We start from the raw sequence: 20,906 nt of genomic DNA on the forward strand, positions 1-20,906 counted from the left end.
ACAATTTGGACATTTTCATTATCACTACATGATTTAAGAATAGTTCACCTTTGATAACATGTTACATGTTGGTGATAATAAGTATAGGAGTCTTCTGCGCTAGCCAAATTGAATAAATGAAAAACTCAAAATTAAGGGAGTGATGGATAAGTGTAAATAAATGAAACTACTGCTCAAATCTATGTGAATACAAATCACTGAGAATTGGTAAAGAAAAAGTGGTTGATGAGCGCAATGACAATTACACCTATGGTGTCTTATAATAACTATAAAAGCTTGTGTGTGCCATTAAATGTGTTCCAAAAAAAAATATATATATAATGCGTGAAGTCAAAACACTGTGTTCACACCATCAATCAAATCATATAAACAAAAAACCATACCGAACTAATATATATAAAAAACAATATCTGTGACCTAAAAAGGTGAACAATGAACAACAATGAATCCTGGTCACTGGCTGCTGGTGCACTCAATAAGGTGTATCATAAACAGTCCATAGCGTGTAGCTTGAAATTCAAGAAGAAAGAACTTTCAAAATACAGATCCTTCTGGTAGATGGGCTCACAGAGCGCTTACCTTGAAACAGGGTAAAAACAGCTTTAAATGGCTGAATTCCAGCCTCTCAGGCAGATCATGGTTTTGTGTGTAGGTGTCTAATACAGGCTGTGATGGGCTTCAGGAAAATGGAGACTCCCAGACAGGTCAAATGTATAAGCAGACCAAACTAGAATGAACAGAAGAAATATCCATAGTGAAGTATGTACTGATAAAACTAATTTAATAAAAGTATATAATATGCTCTTACATATAAAAAATATAAAACCAACAGGAAAAAATGTATAGCATCCAAACGGACTGGGGGACGGATACCCATATTTATGGTGTAACATGTAACATGTTACAGTAGCACCGACCCCTGCATCCGCCCACTCGCTGTCACAATAAAAAAAACACAGCCATGCGGGGCTCCACCTGTATGGTTGTGTCATTCATTCACAGTGTTCTGTGAATGTGAATGTGAAAACTACACAAAGTCAGTTTGTAGTTCTCAATGAACTACTAGGGTGCTGCAGCGCACTCTATTAGTTCATTGAGTATTCCTATCAGTGTGAAACTGCCCACTTATACAATGTATGGGCAGAAATCTTACACTGAAAAGTCTGCATGGCACCCGCCATCTGCTCATCATGGATGAAATGCTTTCCAGGTTCTACCCCCCAAAAAGTAAATACAATTTTTTTATCTGCAAAGAAATGTGCATTTATTATTATTTTTTTAAAGTGATGTTTTCCTTTAAACCCTACACTGCTGTTTAAATATGTTTCATCTGTTAAATCAGATCATAAATGGCCATCTTAAGGTGATCTCTTGCCAGTATGGAGGTTTTGTATAGACCCATGATTGTGTTATGGGCCTTACTAAGACCTCCCAATGGACATCCCTTTAACCACTGAGTCTCAGAGGTAGCAAAAAAAAAATGTAAAGACCAAGCACCTCAGCTAGCGTCTTTTATATTTAAATGTATTTTCTGCAATATTTTCAAATTCCGTTTATTTACATGTACCCAGTACTGTTCAATTCTTCCTGGTCTAATTTTGGATCTAGGACTGTATTGTTTCTTGAGCTAATTTCTGCTGTTAGATACAATGAAATGGTAAAGCATGCCAATTATGATTGGTATGTACTTAGTTACAACCATTATCTTTAAGTGGCACTGAAATCAAAAAGCAAAGATTTCTTAGGTAATATCTACACATGTTAAAAGTGCCTATACAGTACCCTAAAAGGTCCGAAAAATAGTACTAAACAATAGCTGTGCACTTCTAGATATGTGAGGGTGCCTAGGCACTTCTGTGCCGACAACCTAATAGCTATATATCGGCAGTGTGAGATGTAAGCTTTCACAAGCATCTAAAAGTATTAACTAAGATCCTGCTTGCCCCAAAACAGCTCAACTAATACTCACACAACATTGTTTGAAGTTCAAAGTTGTGTGAGTAGTAGTTGGGGTAACAGTAATGGGGAAACTATCAGTTTTAGGGGGACCACATGCAATACTGGTGACTCATTATTTGCCCTTAGCCTGCAATCTTTGGGCAAGTTCAAAGTTGTGTGAGTAGTAGTTCAGCTGTTTTAGATCAATTAATTACTAAAATATTGCTCAATTACATATCACTGCCTAAGTCTAATATTTGTATTAACATTTTCAAGCTGATTTGAAAACAAGGAGGAAATATTTTTATTATTAACATCTAGGATTAAAATACAAAATGTTGGCTGTGCCTATCCGTGTGCAATCCAATTAATGTTTTTAAACCACAACCTTACTTTCAAACCACAAAACTTCTTTCATTATTGTTATGTCCCCTTGCCTCTCTATGTCTCTCTGGTGTTGCTGGCAATGCTGCCAGAATCTGCTCAGCAAGTTACACACACAGGCCGATGTACTTCTTAACCAGAGCAAGGTATAATACTCAGAAACATTATGGCATTCTTCCATGGAGGAGTCTTTATCCAAACAGCTTATGTTCTTAACAGATGTAATCCCTCTCCAGCCTTGTGTGTCTGCTTCCAGTTCCCCACACACACTGTCTGACTTCCTGGTACAGCTCCTCCCCCCATCATGCATCAGGAGAAAAAAGGCAAAGGTTACAGTGATCTATCACAAACATCACACCTCCTTTCCTTCCCAAAAATACAAAAACAAAAACATAACAAGAGAACAAAATGTTGAACACATAACATAACAAGGCAAGCAAGATCAGTTCAGCAAGTAGTATCTCCAACTCAGTTCCCTGACCTCCAATGTGTCCCCTACGATTTCAGCACTTTGCCAACGAGGCGTTTGATGTTTTTGATGGGTAGAATTACGAAGTGGTACAGCACTGGGAGGGATGGAGTCGGTCAAAGGTTCTGGAGATGTCAGTGGGCGTCCCACAGACAAATCAGTCTCTGTAACTCCAGGCACATATCCGGGCTCCTCAGGAATATGGTCACCAACCGTTTCAGGGTTTGGTTGTAAACTTGTGGAATCATGCCAGACACCATGCCATATGTCACCCGCAGAGTTCAGAGTAGGCTCTGGTGGGTGGTTAGAAAGAGGGGTCGGGTTTGTCACTAGCGGCCGGCAAATGCACTTCCTCAATTGCGAAAGGTGTCATAGAACATAAATGCCTTCCTCCAGGCGAACAAGGTACATTCTGCTACCAAGAGTTCCATTAATAACTCCAGGAAGCCAAGGAGGCAAAACTCTGTAATTCCGAGACCATACAAGATCACCGGCACGGAATCCCAGCTCGGCGGAGGAGGTGTTGGTGACTGTTCCTGCGGACGAACTTAATCAAGTTTGGTGCGGAGATGCCTGCCAAACATAAGAAAAGCCGGTGACAGCCCAGTAGTAGCATGTTTCGTGTTACGGTACATGATCAAGAATTCCAGCAGCTTCTCCTCTGACATTCCAACCTGGTCCAGAGTGGACAGTAAGTGCTTCTTAAATGTCTGCACAAATTGTTCTGCCAGCCCATTCGAAGCTGGATGATAAGGAGCTGTTTTGTAGTGTTGGATGCCCAAACCACTAAGGAAGGATTGAAACTCATGCGATGTAAATTGAGTTCCATTATCGGAGACTATGGCTGTTGGCAAGCCATATTGAGCAAAGAGCTTCCTTAAGACTAGAATGGTAGCAGCTGATGTAATAGAAGGCATTTGAAAAACCTCTGGCCATTTTGAATGCGCATCTACCACGATCAAATACATTTTACCCTGGATGGGGCCAGCAAAATCAAGATGGAGTCGTGACCACGGGTCTGTTGGCCACGGCCAAGGTTGCAGGGTTCCTCTCTTTTGGGGTCGCTGGGCTTGACAGCACCCAGGACATTGAGCAACATAATCTTCAATTGCTGTATCCATTTGTGGCCACCAAACATAGCTCCGGGCTCGCTGCTTAATGCGCACCACACCAGGATGGCCTTCATGCAGTATCCTTAGCATGGTGGATTGCAAGTATTGGGGTACAATCACTCTATTGCCCCATTGTAGGCAACCAGCATTAGTCACAAGCTCACATTTTCTGGCAAAGTACGGACGAAATTCACCTGGAACTCTCACTGGTCATCCAGTCTGAACATAAGATAATATCTGAGACAGGAAAGGATCCGTGGCTGTATGTCTGGCAATTAGGGAGGTGGACATGCAAGATTGTGGTCTGTGTACTTCCACTACACGTATCTCTCTTAGTGGGTGGCCTCCAAGTGGCAATCTGGAAAATGCATCTGCATTGCCATGGGTATCATGGGAGCGGTATCTGATAAAGTAAGCATAAGCTCCTAAAAATAAAGCGTACCTTTGTAAGCGAGATGCGGTTGTTGTAGAAATTCCTTTCTGAGGGTTCAGTATTGACAACAGAGGTTTGTGGTCAGTGATAAGTGTGAACTCCCGACCATAGATGTACACGTGAATTTTTTTGTGGCCCATACAATGGCCAAAGCTTCCTTGTCTATCTGGGAGTAGTTTTGTTCTGCTGAGGTTAAAGACCTGGAGGCAAAAGAAATGGGGCGCTCGGTGCCATCTGGCATGACATGGGAAAGCACGGCACCCAGTCCATAAGGCGAGGCGTCAAAAGCCAGGATGACGGGTTTCTTTAAATCATAGTGGACCAGAACTCGAGAAGACAGAATGAGGTCTTTAGAAAACTGAAAATCTTCTTCACATTTATCTGTCCATATGCATTTAGCTCTTGCATCCAGTAAGCGATGTAACGGGTAGAGCTGGTGTGCCAGGTTCGGCAAGAAACGGTGGTAGTAATTTAGGAGACCAAGGTAGGACCTGAGCTGGGTGACATTCTGGGGAGTAGGGGCATGGGTAAGGGCTTTTACCTTTTCCTCAGTAGTGTGTAACCCATGTCGGTCCACCGTGTGGGCACACAATTCCAGTTGAGACATTCGCATTTTGAAAGATTGACACGTAAACCATACTTTTGGAGTCTCTCTAACACTGCTTCAACATTCTTTCTGTGTTCTTCATCAGTGGTACCAGTGATGAGCATGTCATCCAGTAGACATTGGGTGAAAGGTATTCCTGCCAGGACCTCATCCATGAGCCGCTGCCAGATGGCTGGAGCTGGGGCTATGCCAAAAACCATGCGGTTATACAGGAATAAACCTTTATGAGTGTTAACGGTCAACAGATGGCGTGAATTTGGGTGTACTTGCAGTTGCAGGTAAGTCTGCTTTAAGTCTATTTTTGTAAACTTTTGCCCCCCAGCCAGTGAGCCAAATAAATCTTCAAGTCGAGGCAATGGGTATTGATCCACAAGAAGTTGGTTGTTCAGGGCTACCCTGAAATCACCACACATCCTAATGTCTCCATTCTTTTTCTTGACAGGCACAATTGGCGATGCCCATTCACTTCTATCAACTTTCGTTATGATCTTTTCAGACAATAGGTGATCCAGTTCTGCTTCCACTTTCTTCCGCAAGGCAAAAGGTACTGATCTTGCCTTACAAAAACGAGGTGTAGCACCCGGCTTCAAGAGGAGGTGGGATATCTTTCCTTTTACGGTGCCCAAAGAGTCCTCAAAAACCTTTTTAAAACTTGACTTTAGGGATTCCACCCAATGGTCTACTTCAGAAAGCAATGTACATTGGGCAATGGCAAAAGGAGGCATGCCCAGGGATTTGATCCAGTCCCTTCCATACAGCGGAGGACCTCCTTTCCTTACAACATAAAGGCTTAGACTTTGACTGCGGTTGCCTAATGTAACAAGGGGTTTCACATAACCCAAGGGCTGTAGTAGTTCCTTGCTGTAGGTTTGTAATGTGAGCTTTGTAGGTTTGAGTGGCAGGGACAGACCCGATGCATTTAAATCAGCCCATGAAATGACAGACACAGCTGCCCCTGTATCAACATCCATGGAGACAGGATAGCCATTGAGTGTGACATCCACTTTAATCGCAGGAGTGCTCCCAGCTACTCGAAACAGTCCAACATGCTGGACACAGGTCTCCTCATCAGAGCTGAAACCGTTGGGATGAAAGAAAAGAAGCTGGGATAGCCGCACTCCAAAAAAACTCCTCCTTTAATTAAAAATCACAAAACGCATGCCACAGCAAAAAACAGCACAACAAAAGAAAAGCTGATGTTTCGCACTATGCCTTAGTGCTTATTCTTTTTAAACAGTGAAATGAGTGAATAAGTACCTTACAGCCCAAGTCTGCTGTGAAGTTTTGGGTGTGTCTCGACAGATAATCAGAGAGCAACTCATGTAGACTATATCTCATACAAATTCATAGTGCATAAGTGAACATTGAATAAACAAATATACTAACCCAATAGGAAAGGGGGAGTGAAGGAAAACAAGAAAGTGTAGAAGTGTGTGTATATGTGAAAAAATATATATATGTTTGGGTGCATGAAAAATGAATTAAAGAAGACAAGAAATGGAATGATATGTGCAAAGTATGTGTAAACAACAAATAAAAATAGAGAAAGAAAGAAATGTGAAATGAATGAACGTGCAAGAGAGCTGAAACCGTTGTTGTCCATATCTACACGGAATGTCTGTTTACGTCTATCTTTTGTGGTAGTGTTCGGGGAGCGAGAGCTGCGGCAAACACGCCCAATATGACCAGTCTTTCCACAGCGAAAACAAACAACATCCTTGAACTTGCAAGCAGGCGCACTGTGAGTAGTGTTACCACAGCGGTAGCAAGTCGGGGTCCCAGAGACAGAAGAATTAGGGTGGCGAGGTCTAAGCTGAGTGGCAGGGGAAGGGCGTCTCAAGCGTTGAGTGATAGCAGTGTGGAATATTTCCTCACCCTGGCTTACAGGATTTGTAGGTGGTGCCTTCAGTAGGGTGGCGTCCCATGTTGCCAACTCCATGACCGTAGCAAGGTCAGTGGCTTTCGTCAGAGTCAAGTCGGGTTCTGTGAGTAAACGTTTCTGTATGGCTGGGTCCCAGTTTACGTAAAGCAATGATATATGTCTTTATATCCTCCCTGGCCTGCTGCTTCCTACTGTAGAATTTAAAACACTCTGCGATTTCTAACGGCTTTGGGTTGTAGTGTGTATGTAATGTCTGAATTAACTCAGGCAGGGGCTTAGAGGCCAGTTTGTCTGGAGAAACGAGGTCTCTGAGGGTTCCATATGCAGCTTGACCTAATGCAGTTGAGAAAAACTGCAACTTTCTTTTCAACAGTAACATTATTTGCTTCCATATACTGTTCCAGCCTCTCCACCCAGCAGCTCCATGACTCAGCCACAGGATCAAATGGTTGAATAAACCCTATGAAGGCCATGTGTGCTAACATCCACAATGTCCCCTTGCCGCTCTGTGTCTCTCCGGTGTTGCTGGCAATGCTGCCAGAATCTGTTCAGCAAGTTACATACACAGGCCAATGTACTTCTTAACCAGAGCGAGGTTTATTACTCAGAAACATTATGGAATTCTTCCATGGAGGAGCCTTGATCCAAACAGCTTCTGTTCTTAACAGATGTAATCCCTCTCCAGCCTTGTGTATCTGCTTCCAGTTCCCCACCCACACTGTCGGACTTTCTGGTACAGCTCCTCCCCCCCCCCATCATGCATCAGGAGAAAAAGGGCAAAGGTTACAGTGATCTATCACAAACATCACAATTATTCAGTAAAAAACTTTCTTGTATGCAATAAAATAAAATAAAACAAACGTGACAGTCCCAGGTGACTATAGTTCAATTAGTAGTGCTTTTCGTCTTTCAAATATTTCTCACTTTAACCACTTAAGACCCAGACCATTTTGCAGGTTAAGGACCTTGCCCCTTTTTGCCATTCGGCACTGCATTGCTTTAACTGACAATTGCGCGGCCGTGCGACGTGGCTCCCAAACAAAATTGGCGTCCTTTTTTTCCCCACAAATAGAGCTTTCTTTTGGTGGTATTTGATCACCTCTCCGTTTTTTATTTTTTGAGCTATAAACAAAAATAGAGTGACAATTTTGAAAAAAAATCTATAATTTTTTTTTTCCTCAATTTAGGCCGATACATATTATTCTACCTATTTTTGATAAAAAAAAAATCGCAATAAGTGTTTATCCTCAATTTAGGCCGATACATATTATTCTACACACCTCTCCCCATTCTTCAGCTCCGGTGACCAATCACGGGACACCAGAGGCGATCGGGTCCGCGGGTCCCGCGGCAGCAGTCTCGGAGCATCGGTCCGGGTTGCGACCCCACGACTGGGCTTAAAGAGACAGGTACAGGTACGTGATTGTGCCCAGCCGTGCCATTCTGCCGACGTATATCGGCGTGAATGGGTCCTTAAGTGGTTAAATGTGCTTTTCATATCCCACAGTTTTTTCCATTTCACCCTTTCGTATTTCAGTTATTACAGTTGTGCAGTGACTCCTACCACCTTTCACCACTTTGCTCACCTCCAGTGATTCCAGGTCTAAAATCACCTTCCCTTGCTGGGTTTAATTCCAGGCTCCTCAGCTGTTCAATCTCCTACCACTCTCCTCTCTCCTCACTGAGCTGGCTTTGTCAGGACTTCCTTTCCTCCACATCCTCACAGTATAAAAGATACACTGTTGTTGTGTAATATATAAAGGTCTCACATTCATTGCATAATATTTACTTACATTAAAACTTGAAACAGTGCGCTTTAAAAGATCATCCAATGGGGCAGCAGCTACTGTGTGCTCTTGTATGTTCCACAAACACAGTACTCACGGATTCAGTTAATTGTATTAACTAAAATTCACAAGGGTGAAGGTCAAAAAACTGTGGGATATGAGAAGAACATTTAAAGGGGAAAATATTTGAAAGAAGAAAAGCACTACTAATTGAACTACAGTATAGTCATCTGGGACTGTCACATTTGTTTTATTTTATTTTTTGTACATGAGAAAGTTTGTCACTGACTAATAAAAGCAGTTTTGTGGTTTGAAAGTAAGGTTTCGGTTTAAAAACATGAACTGAATTGCACACGGATAGGCGCAGCCAACATTTTTGATTTTATTTTTTTTCAGTTGTGGGAACGCATTAGGTTAGGGAGTGTGGGATAATACACACACCTGTTTTAAAACATCTAGGAATAATTAAAGAATGTGTAATATTCGCTGACACACAAACTGATATACTGGGAATGATTTATTAAGGCAATGTTCACTTTGCAAGTGAAGTTGCCGATTGAATTGCTGCGCCTATCCGTGTGCAATCTAATTAATGTTTTTAAACTAAAACCTTACTTTAAAACCTTACTTTAAAACCCACAAAACTGCTTTCATTAGTCAGTGACAAATTTTCTCATGTACGATAAAATTAAAGACAACACATGTGACAGTCCCAGGTGACTATAGTTCAATCGCAATCAAAGCAAATAAAAAAATAATTATTAATAGCACGATGCTGGAAGTTAGCAGAGCTTCACACATTCACTAAGCAGAAAACTGGAGAAATTTCCCTTGCAAAGTGAGTAGCCCATTTGTCTTTATTAAAGTGATCCTTTTTTTTAAATAACAAACATAATATACATACCTGCTCTGTGCAGTGGTTTTGCACAGAGCAGCCCTGATCCTTCTCTTTTTGGGTCCCTCTTTAGCACTCCTGGCCCCTCCCTCCTGCCCCCCATAGCAAGCAGCTTGCTATGGGGGCACCTGAACCAAGCCTCGGTCTGTGTGTTCATTCAGACATGGAGCCATGGTTCGGCCCCACCCCCTCTATCTCCTCATTAGTTTACTGACTTTGATTGACAGCAGTGAGAATCATGGCATCTGCTGCTGTCTCAGTCAATGAGGAGGGAGAGTCCCGGCAGCCAAGTCTTTCATGCAACATTGCTGGGTCAAGATGGGGCTCAGGTAAGTATTAGAGAGGGCCTCTGCACACAGAAGTTTTTTTTTATCTTATTGCATAGAATGCATTAAGATAAAAACCTTCTGCCTTTAGGACCACTTTAAATCAAACCCATTAAATCATATTTTAAGCAGGGTTCACTAACCAGAAGCTGATGTTGGATGCAAACACAGAACATCCAGCCCAGCTTGGGTCCTTCTTCACCTTTACTCTGTATTCTCTTCCATCAAGTGCTTGCCAGGGGATCTAAGTCTAGTAAATGAACAGCTGTAGGCATGCAACATTCAGTATAGTGGGAAACAGTGATACAAACAGGTATTTTGAAGCAAACTTAAGTTAGTTGATTCGTATTTGTTTTTCTAAATAACTATAAGGTAATATTACAGTAAAGCTTTAATATGTTTTTTTTTCCTTGCTATACTATTTATATTTTTTTAACCAGAATCTAGTTAATGAAAAACAGTAAATTAAAAAAACTTAAACATTAGAAGCATGCTTTACACCACTATTAACATTTAAAAAATACTGAGGCTTAAGGTATATAAATAATAATATAAATACAATTCTACATATGTGTTAAAAATAAATACAATTAAATAAGAAAGCAATTTGTTTAGATAGTTTTACTTACATTACAGTAGTATTGGTTGCAATATAAAAATCAGACACTAGATGACACTCCAAACCTACTTATTGTAAGGTGTAAAAGGAAAATATTCATTGTTGATGGCAGAGCTTCTTAGTGTAAGGATGTTGTCCATGATCACTTTTCTATTCCGTGCCGAGGATCTTCCTGGAAATTGAATGTAACATGTACTGAACCATTTATCACCTTTATCAGAATATAGTACCAGAAATGTTCAGCCTAAAACAAGATTATCAACCATGGAACAATCTGGTGAATTTTCTGTTGCTACAAATGTCGTGGGATGTAGTCTTCTGTCAGCTGCATTATATCATCACGGAGGAATCCAAACATGGCACCTTTGTTGGAAGAATTGTTCAGGACCTTGGACTGGATTTAGGTGAGATTAACTTTAGAATGCTGCGTGTTGTCTCTAGAGATGAGAAGGAGTATTTCCAAGTGAATCTGCAGAATGGAATCTTGTTTGTTAAAGAGACACTAGACAGAGAGCTGCTCTGTCAAAATACACCATTCTGTATCATTCCTTTGCAGGTTATTATAGACAAGCCGGTGCAGATGTATCGTGTAGATGTGGAAATAGAAGATATAAATGACAATAGTCCATCTTTCTTCTCTTCTGTTAATCATCTAATGATTTCAGAACTCAGACCTGCAGGATCTCGTTTCCCAGTAGAGGGAGCTGTTGATTTAGATTTAGGAACAAATTCTATCACCAATTATGAGCTCAGTACCAGTGAATATTTCATGTTAGATTTTCAGAAATACATGAACCAAATCAGATCTTTAGAACTTGTGCTAAAGAAATCTCTGGACAGGGAAACACAGTCAGTTCACAACTTGACACTAACTGCGTATGATGGAGGCAAGCCAAGATTAAGTGGTACAACCAAAATTGTGATTACAGTAGAAGATGTCAATGATAATGCTCCATCTTTTACTCATCCATTTTACCAGTGCAGTGTGACTGAGAATGCCCCTAAAGGAACCTTTGTGTTCAAGTTAAATGCCACAGACTTGGATGTAGGAAAACATTCAGAAATATTATATGAATTTAGCAAAATGGTCAAAGAAGATATACAAAATATTTTTAACCTTGATAAACTCACAGGGGAAATCACAGTAAAAGGAAATGTGGACTTTGAAGCTACAAGTATTTATGAAATTCAGATTGATGCTACTGACAATGGAGAACACCCAATGGTTGGACATTGCAAAGTTTTAGTAACTGTCTTTGATGTCAATGACAATCCCCCTGAGATGATGGTGACATCGTTATCAGTTCCTGTGCCAGAGGATTCACCACAAGGAACAACAGTTGCAATAATCAGTGTACATGATAAAGATTCAGGACCAAATGGCAAAGCCAGTTGCTACTTATTAGGACATACACCTTTCAAAATAAATTCTGCATTCATGGGGGATTTTTCCCTTACCGTGAGTGGGCAATTAGATCGTGAAAAACAATCTTATTATGAAGTTTTAATCATTGCAAAAGATGAAGGGCTTCCATCTCTGTCAGTTTCACAAACTCTAAAAATTAATTTAAGCGATGTGAATGACAATGCACCCCAATTCCAGCAGCCAGTTGATACAATTTTAATCAAGGAAAACAACCCTCCAGGTTCTCATGTCTACACAGCATCAGCCTCTGACCCAGATATCGGACAGAATTCTTTCATCACATACTCTATTGGTGACAGTACCATTCATGGGATTCCCATCTCTTCCTACATCTCCATCAATCCAGAAAATGGAAAAGTCTTTGCTTTAGTGTCATTTGATCATGAGCAAGTTACCTACTTCCAGTGTCACATAAAAGCCACAGATGCTGGTTTATCATCTCTGAGCTCAAATCTCACTATAAATATATTCATTGAAGATATTAATGACAATGCACCAACATTCACCCCACTTTATTCTGCAATCACAGTTAAAACTCCCAAGTCAACAAAACCTGGATATCTAGTAGGAAAAGTGAAAGCTCTGGATCTTGATTCTGGATACAATGCATTAATATCTTATAATTTCAAGGATCCTTTAGGGAAAACACCTTTTTCCATTTCTTACCACACTGGAGAAATCAATTTGAAACGTCCATTAACTGATTCTGATCATGAAGAATATAGATTATTAGTTGTGGCTCAAGACAACGGAGAACCAATCATGACAGCTGTTACGCAAATTATAATCTCCTTTGTGGATCCAGGAGAGGAATTAAAGTTGGAAAATTATGAATCCAAAAACAGCAATGATGAATTCTCTGATGCAAATGTTTATTTAGTAATAGCTATCTGTATCATTTCAAGTATATTCCTCATAACCTTAATTGCTTTCACTATTTTAAGATGGCAAAAATACAGGGATGAGGTCAATGATTTGAAAAAAAGTTACAACGTCTGTTCTAACACTGGAGGAAGTTGGATGTATTCTCAACACACTCAATATAGGGTTCAGAGTTTAAACTCAGTTCAAGCTAAGAATGACTTAATTGTATTTACTCCAAATAACCTTCGAACTCCATGCAACGAAGAACCTTCATACCCACAAGGAGCCATTATAAATCCTTCAATTAAGGTAAGATTAACCTAAATGTGTACCATACAAGAATTAATAAACCTGGTATTTTTGGTGAGTATCTTCATTTCCTGAAGATGGAAGTACAATCAAAAATTATGAAAATTGATCCTTGGCTACAGACCCCGGGGCTAGCTTCAATAGCCCTAGTGTTATTACGGATGTTTCAGTGTTAATCCTATATAAGTAAATCATATTGTTTATGGTTCTTTGGTTCAGTTTTTCTTTTTGTCATAATGCTAGGGATTAAAAGTAGTATTTGAAGCAGATACTACAAAAGTGCACGGAGGGATGGTCTGTCTTCCTTTTTGTTTTATGCCACATCAGTGGCTCTCTTTCCCCACCACCTTTTTTTTTCTTACCTTTGGAACTACAAGCCATTAATGATCTATGTAATTTTATCTTTAAAGGATCACTAAAGATAATTAGTTTTTTAATAACAAACATGTTATACTTACCTCCACTGTGCATCTCGTTTTGCACAGAGTGGCCCAAACCTGGTCTTCTGGGGTCCATCGGCGGCTGTCTCGGCTCCCCCCGCAAGGAATCAACACCTTCATGCAAGCATGCTCGCATGGTGTTGAGTTCTTGCGGGCACGCTCCTGTGATACAGCCGGCAGCCATAGCTGCTCACTGTATCACTTGGAACCACCCCTGGCGCGCCGCATCATTGGATGTGATTGACAGCAGCATGAGCCAATGGCTGCGCTTCTTTCAATTAATCAACTGTAACCAATCAACGGCCAGGCTGAGCGGCGAAGAGGATGTCGGGGGGCGAGCACGGGACTTTCGAGGGGTCAGGTAAGTATAAGGGGGGGCTGGGAGGGTAGGTATTGTTGGATGTTTTTTCACCTTATGCATAGAACGCATTAAGGTGAAAAAACGTTTACCTTTACAACCCCTTTAATGAGAATTTACGTTATCGATAAGTTACTGTTATTTTGTTTGTGTGTGCTGCTCATGCGATGTTGGTAGCAGAAATGTATACTACTATTCTTCAAAGTACCTTTACTACCATGTTCCCTTTTTTGCGTCTTTTGTTTTGTTTAGTTCTTGTAAAAAATAACAAAATGCCAATAAAAACCTATTTGTCCAAAAAACTAAAATTATGAAAATTAAAAGTACTACAACAAGAAGGATTAGAAATGAAGATCAAAGTGGAACTTTAGTCAGAAAAGTCCTGCTAGATCACTTCATGCTGTGCCTTGCAAGCCAGCCCTGCTGATCAATATTATGTGTTTGGCTTCCGTGTGCTCCTCGCTGTGTGTTCTACGTCTGATTCTAGTTACTGATCTTGGCTTGTTCTTTACTGTCCTTGTCTGCTTCATATCCCAACCTTGGCATGTTCCTTAACTATCCTTACCTGCTTGTTGCCCCGATCTTTGGCTATCTCCTGACTACCCTTTGTTGTTGCAGTCTGATAATTACTCTCTATCTTCCTGTACGCTACCGTGAGCGTGAGCTGGAATGCCCTGGGGGTCACAACCTGGAGCCAGACTTCAGCTAAATCCATCCCCACCACTAGGGGCCTCTGGTAAACACCCACTGTCTCTTAGGCCGCATATACACGATCAGTCAAAACTGATGAAAACGGACTGAAGGACCGTTTAATCGGTCCAAACCGATCGTGTGTGGGCCCGGTCAGTTATCCTTCGGTCAAAAGAGAACTTGCTTTAAAATTGAACCGATGGATGCCTAACCGATAGGTCAAAACCGATCGTTAGTATGCAAAAGCATCGGTCAAAAGGCTGCGCATGCTCAGAATCAAGTCGACGCATGCTTGGAAGCATTGAACTTTGTTTTTTTCAGCACGTCGTGTGTTTTACGTCACCGCGTTCTGACACGATCGTTTTTTTAACCGATGGTGTGCAGGCACATCAGACCATCAGTCAGCTTCATCGGTTAAACGATGAAACGGTCCTTCAGTCTATTTTCATCAGTTATGACCGATCGTGTGTACGCGGCCTAATATTCCGTGCCGTGGAAAATCTTATGCTCTAGCTCCCAGTGTGATCTGTGTTGGTGCTCCAGAATACCTGCTATCCTGAATCACCTAGAGCTCCATCCGCAGCAGTCAGCCATAGGGTCCACTACCTTGCAGTGAACTCCTGACCCCAACAGGGTGCATCTATCACCTGGACTCAGGTGACCTTACAGAGTAAATCAAATTGTCATGGACTTGAAATATGGAAGTAATTTGAGGATTCCCAATAAATGTGTTTCCAACTTATTGAAAGGGAACCTAGTAATAGCCCAGGAGATATTATATTATCCATTTGACATCATAATACTTGAACAGAAAAGTGTTTACAGGTTAGGCAAAAATTGTTGGTTACTCTTATCAACTTCAGTGGCAAGATATCTTGTGCAGTTACACTTGTTGCTTACAGTTAGCATCTCCATTTTTGTTATTCATTTTTTAAAACAAAACAATAAAAACCAGACAGCAAGAGTGTAATGCATTGGCAAAAGGATAAAATTGTCAGGTTCATAGTGGCTGCTGACCATTTCTTTAAAAGTTGTAAAACTTGGTATCTGAATTAACCACTTTGGCTCCAGAAGATTTACCCCCCTCCCTGACCAGGCATTTTTTTGCTATACGGCACTGTGTTATTTTACCTGACAATTGTGCGGCCATGCAATGCTATTTGGTAGACTAGGAGTGCAATCAGCGCAAAAAAAGATCAAACACTATAACACTTCTAAAATATAAGTGAAAATATAAATATTTAAATTATTTTCAATTATTAAAATAAATAAATATAGAAATGGAAAACAACCCTCAGGCTGTAATTCACAAGGGATGCTAGCTGAACACTAAAAGGATATTCACAAAATCCAAACGTGATACAAAAGATAGAAGGCAGTGCAGCGCAAACCAATAATAATAATAGTAACAAAAAAGTGAAAAAAAATGCAACGCTATACCCAAATGAAATGTATGTCCTTTTTTCCCCACAAATACAGCTTTCTTTTGGTGGTAATTAATCATCTCTGTGTTTTTTATTTTTTGCACTTTAAACAAAAAAAAAATGCTATAGCTTTTGCTATAAAACATCAAATTTCTTCACCAATTTAGGCCAATATGTATTCGGCTTCATATTTTTGGTAAAACAAAAGCCAATAAGCGTAAATGTATTGGTTTGCGCAGAACTTATAGAGTCTACAAACTGGGATATATTTATGTTTTTTTTCCTAGTAAAGACAGTGATCAGACTTATAGCAGGACTGCGATATTGTGGCAGTCAAATTGGACACTAACTGACACTTTTGACACTTTTTTGGGGACCAGTTACATTGTTAAAGTGATCGGTGCTAAAAATATGCACTGTCACTGTGCTAATAACACTGGGTTAACTGTGTGCTTAGCTGGTGTGTTACTGTAGTATGGGAGGTGCTTTTACTTTCCTTTGCTGGAACACAGGACCCATGCCTTCCTTACTGACAGAACAGCAATCTGCCTTGTTTACATAAGCAGATCACTGTTCTGCCTGTGTATCGAACAATCAGCAAGTGCTGGTGTCCAATACCCAGAAGTGCAGGATCACATATATATATATATATATATATATATATATATATATATATATACACACACATGTTCCTGCACAGTGAAGCCACACTGTAGCAGTAAAACTGCTGTAGGGAGGTCGGCAAGTGGTTAAGCCACCAGCATCCATCCAAACCTCAAACATAAGTTTTCAGTTGAAAAAAAATTTAATTCTAAAATTAGAAAAAAGGAAGACTGGACTTGCCATGCATTGAATACATGGAAATCAATGTAATAGTAGTGTGTGTCTTATTTTCACTTGAGTGGCTGACTATCTTAACTAGATATAAATAAGGATCTTCAGCAGGCTATTACACATTTCCAAAGCAACATTTAAATATTTACTTATCTAAATACATTGATATTAAAAGCAAAAAGAAAAACTGAAAAAAGACCATATATTGACAGCAATTTTAACTAACCTAAGTCCAACCTATGTGTGTGATATTATGTCAGTATTACATTGTATATCCCTGTATGTTGTGGTCATGCAGGTGCTTAACTAATAGTTTTTTTAAATTATCGATGCTCTCCACTGAAACCATTGCCTGTGGAAGGGAATTCCACATCCTAACCGCTCTTACAGTAAAGAACCCTCTATGCAGTTTAAGGTTAAACCGATTGTCTTCTAATTTTAGTGAATGGCCGGGTGTCTTATTGAATTCCCTTAAGTAGAAAAGTTTTATCCCTATTGTGGGGTCACCAGTATGGTATTTGTACATTGAAATCATATCCCCTCTCAAGCGTCTCTACTCCAGAGAAAACAATTTCAGTGCTCGTAACCTTTCCTCATAACTAATGTCCTCCAATGCTTGTGCCATGTGTGTAGCTTACTTTACTTTGTCTACTAAGTGGCAGATTTTCCCCTTTATTTACAGTAACTTCAGTTAATAATTATTTAGTTATTATCCAATTTATTGGTCAACAATATGTCAGGCTTAAACATTTCTAAATATTTTTCTCAGACACGACATTGATGTACTATGGCACAGGTGTCAAACACAAGGCCATTTCATGTGGCCCTTGCACCCAGGCCTTTGTTTTCAGCAGGAACGTGATGGAACTCAATTTCAGCTTTTGCAAATCCCTGCCTGCCCTGTACACACTTACAGCAGGGCACAGCAGTCCCGATCAATGTACTCACTGCAAGTGAGAGAGAGAGAGAGAGAGACGCAGAGCCACCTACACTGCCAGAAGATACTAGAGCCGGGAAGATGAGACTCTGTATACCGCACCCTCCTTTACTCTGCACACTGCATACTTCTGAACTCTGTACCCATAAACCCAGCACTCCTCAACTGCACTTGGTACACAGGACGCCCCTTGATTCTGCAGTCTGTATGTAGCACACTCGTAAACTCTACACTATCTACGCTGCACACACCTAAGTATCTAAGTAGATACATAGTCTTACAGATACAACCGACCTCTTGAGGGTAACCATAATGCTGAATCTGTCCATAATGAAATTGAGTTTGACATCCTTGTACTATGGAATTAATTAAAATGAAAACCTGGTATAACATTGGTAAATAAAAGAGAAAAGTTTTAATCGCGCATGGGAGCAAGACAACCCCTACCTTTTGTAATGCAATACAACAAAATAGTTTTAAATGTTTTTTATTTCTTGAACAAAAGTATGCATATTATGTCCTTTAATTGTTTACATGCATAATGTTGTTTAGTTATGTCTGTAAACAGCTATGCAAATCGGATACTGTATGAAGTATTTATGCATCATACCCTTTTTTTTTTATTCTGTTCCACAGTTAATATTTTTGAGACTTTCTGTTGGGTGTATGCATAACCTTTCTTTTTTATATGGCGAAGGAAAGAATTCCAGATTACTAGCATGTCAAAAACCTGTTTAAAAGGTGTTAACTGAATGCTTGTAATATAAAAGATCAAATCATATTTACTATCTCTTTGATTTGTGCATTATTCATTTTATTTTTTGTATTATGTGTTATTTACGATACTTATTTACAGTTGAGGAAATTTAACTCAATAGATTAGTGCATACATTATTTCATTATCTAGTGGAAGTAGTTTTAAATCTTGAAGCCAGCCTTTACTATCATGCTATATCATATCGATTTCACAAAGAACTACAAATTCATCCAACCTAAATGTGAATTGTTTTAAGGATACTTTAATTCTACATTTCTTTGGGATTGCATAATAAGTTGGGTATACTTGTTAGTTTAATTTAAAATACTATTGACAATTTCACCCTGAATAAAGTTAGAATATCAGGAAACCTGTCTTCAAATTTTCTATACTGGGTTACAACACAAATTAAAACAACAATATCAATTTACAACTGTTATGTTGGACTGCTACAGCTAATATTGTTGTGGCAAACGCCTATGTACAGTGTTTGAAAGGGAAACAATTTGTATTAGAAAGTTATTAAATCAATGAAAAATTCTACCAAAGCAACTTTTCATGAATTCCCAAAACCACATGGCTGTCCTGAGATCAATGAGCTGAATGGAACAGTTTTTTTTCATAAAAAGGGAAGATTGGGTAGAAAATGTTTAATTAAAATTAGTTGACAAAAAAAGAATACTTATGATGCAAAAAAAATTATAAAAACTAATCAAAAAATGCATCATTTAAAACTAGTATGCCTGTTGAATGTTACATCCAGTTAGGTTTGAAATATTTCTTTAATCGGTCACTCTTGTACCAATGAATACTGATATGTTCGTTTTTAGCAGCAAAAACCTGCTAAAGAGTCTGCTTTGTGCACTCATTTGAGTTTTACAGCTGTTTAAAGAAATACTACTTGGCAAAACCGTTTAGCTGTTTGGAGTGACAGGTGTACTGTTGGAAATTGAAGTAGCACCATGTTTTCTGATGAAAGGCTGATGAATTTTTTGATCCCACACAAACACAAGGTGGGTTGGATGCTTCATCATACTTAGGTGCATATATACATGCATTACTAGGTATATACTGAGAAAGGCTATGTTGCATAAATTCTTAAATATCTAGTACGTTTTTTACTCTTCTATCTGATCTTCACGACATAATGTCCAGCTGCAGCCTAATCCTTTTTAGCAAAGCTCAATTATTATTATTATCTCCTTTAACCACTTGATGACCGCCGCATGTATATGCACGTCCACAGAATGGCACGTACAGGCATATGAGCGTACAGGTACGTCCCCACCTTTCCGCGGGTCGGGGTCCGATCGGGACCCCCCTTCCCCCCGCTACATGCAGCGGTCAGATTCCCGCGGGGAGCGATCCGGGATGACGGCGCAGCTATTCGTTAATAGCCGCCCCGTCGTGAATACTCCCTGGAGCTGAAGAACGGGGAGAGCCGTGTGTAAACACGGCTTCCCCGTGCTTCACTGTGGCGGCTGCATCGATCGAGTGATCCCTTTTATAGGGAGACTCGATCGATGACATCAGTCCTACAATCACACCCCCCTACAGTTGTAAACACACACTAGGTGAACCCTAACTCCTACAGTGCCCCCTGTGGTTAACTCCCAAACTGCAACTGTCATTTTCACAATAAACAATGCAATTTAAATGCATTTTTTGCTGTGAAAATGACAATGGTCCAAAAAATGTGTCAAAATTGTCCGAAGTGTCCGCCATAATGTCGCAGTCACGAAAAAAATCGCTGATCGCCGTCATTAGTAGTAAAAAAAAATAAAACTATCCCCTATTTTGTAAACGCTATAAATTTTGCGCAAACCAATTGATAAACGCATATTGCGATTTTTTTTACCAAAAATAGGTAGAAGAATACGTATCGGCCTAAACTGAGGAAAAAAAAATTGATATATGTTTTTGGGGGATATTTATTACAGCAAAAAGTAAAAAATATTGAATTTTTTTCAAAATTGTCGCTCTATTTTTGTTTATAGCGCAAAAAATAAAAACCAAAATAAAGCTCTATTTGTGGGGAAAAAGGATGCCAATTTTGTTTGGGAGCCAGGTCGCACGACCACGCAATTGTCTGTTAAAGCGATGCAGTGATGAATTGTAAAAACGCCTTTGGGCATTTAGCAGCATATTGGTCCGGGGCTTAACCGGTTAAAGATAAGCATGTTCAAATCTTGGAATTTCATATGTTTGATGAAAAACTTGATGACCTGAAGTATTGTGTTCAGCAAATGTTAAGTTATTTTCTATTAAACAGTTTACTTGCAACAGAATGTCATAGTTGTATATTTCTCTTTAGTGCTTGGCAAATTCAGTAAAAAAAAAATCAAATATATGTCATAATGTGTTCTTTGTTCATAAGGGCATACTTTCTATTTTAGGCATCCATTATCATATATT

The 20,906-nt window shown here is 39.7% G+C and overlaps 1 protein-coding gene across 5 annotated transcripts in view; it reads left to right on the forward strand.

Moving 5' to 3' along the window:
* LOC120932468 (protocadherin alpha-C2-like) overlaps positions 1-20,906 on the forward strand; it is a 385,799-nt gene that overhangs the window by 123,273 nt on the left and 241,620 nt on the right. Inside the window, exon 1 of one of the 5 annotated variants that reach the window (XM_040344836.1) lies at positions 10,494-13,051. The exons of the other annotated variants lie outside the window; for them this stretch is intronic. Within the exon in view, the coding sequence (XP_040200770.1) occupies positions 10,688-13,051 (2,364 nt within the window). The 5' untranslated portion in view covers positions 10,494-10,687. Of the gene's footprint in view, positions 1-10,493; positions 13,052-20,906 lie in introns of those variants that run through there. 5 annotated transcript variants of the gene reach the window in all.

Source organism: Rana temporaria, chromosome 3 (genome assembly GCF_905171775.1).
Source record: "Rana temporaria chromosome 3, aRanTem1.1, whole genome shotgun sequence".
Lineage (NCBI taxonomy): Eukaryota > Metazoa > Chordata > Amphibia > Anura > Ranidae > Rana > Rana temporaria.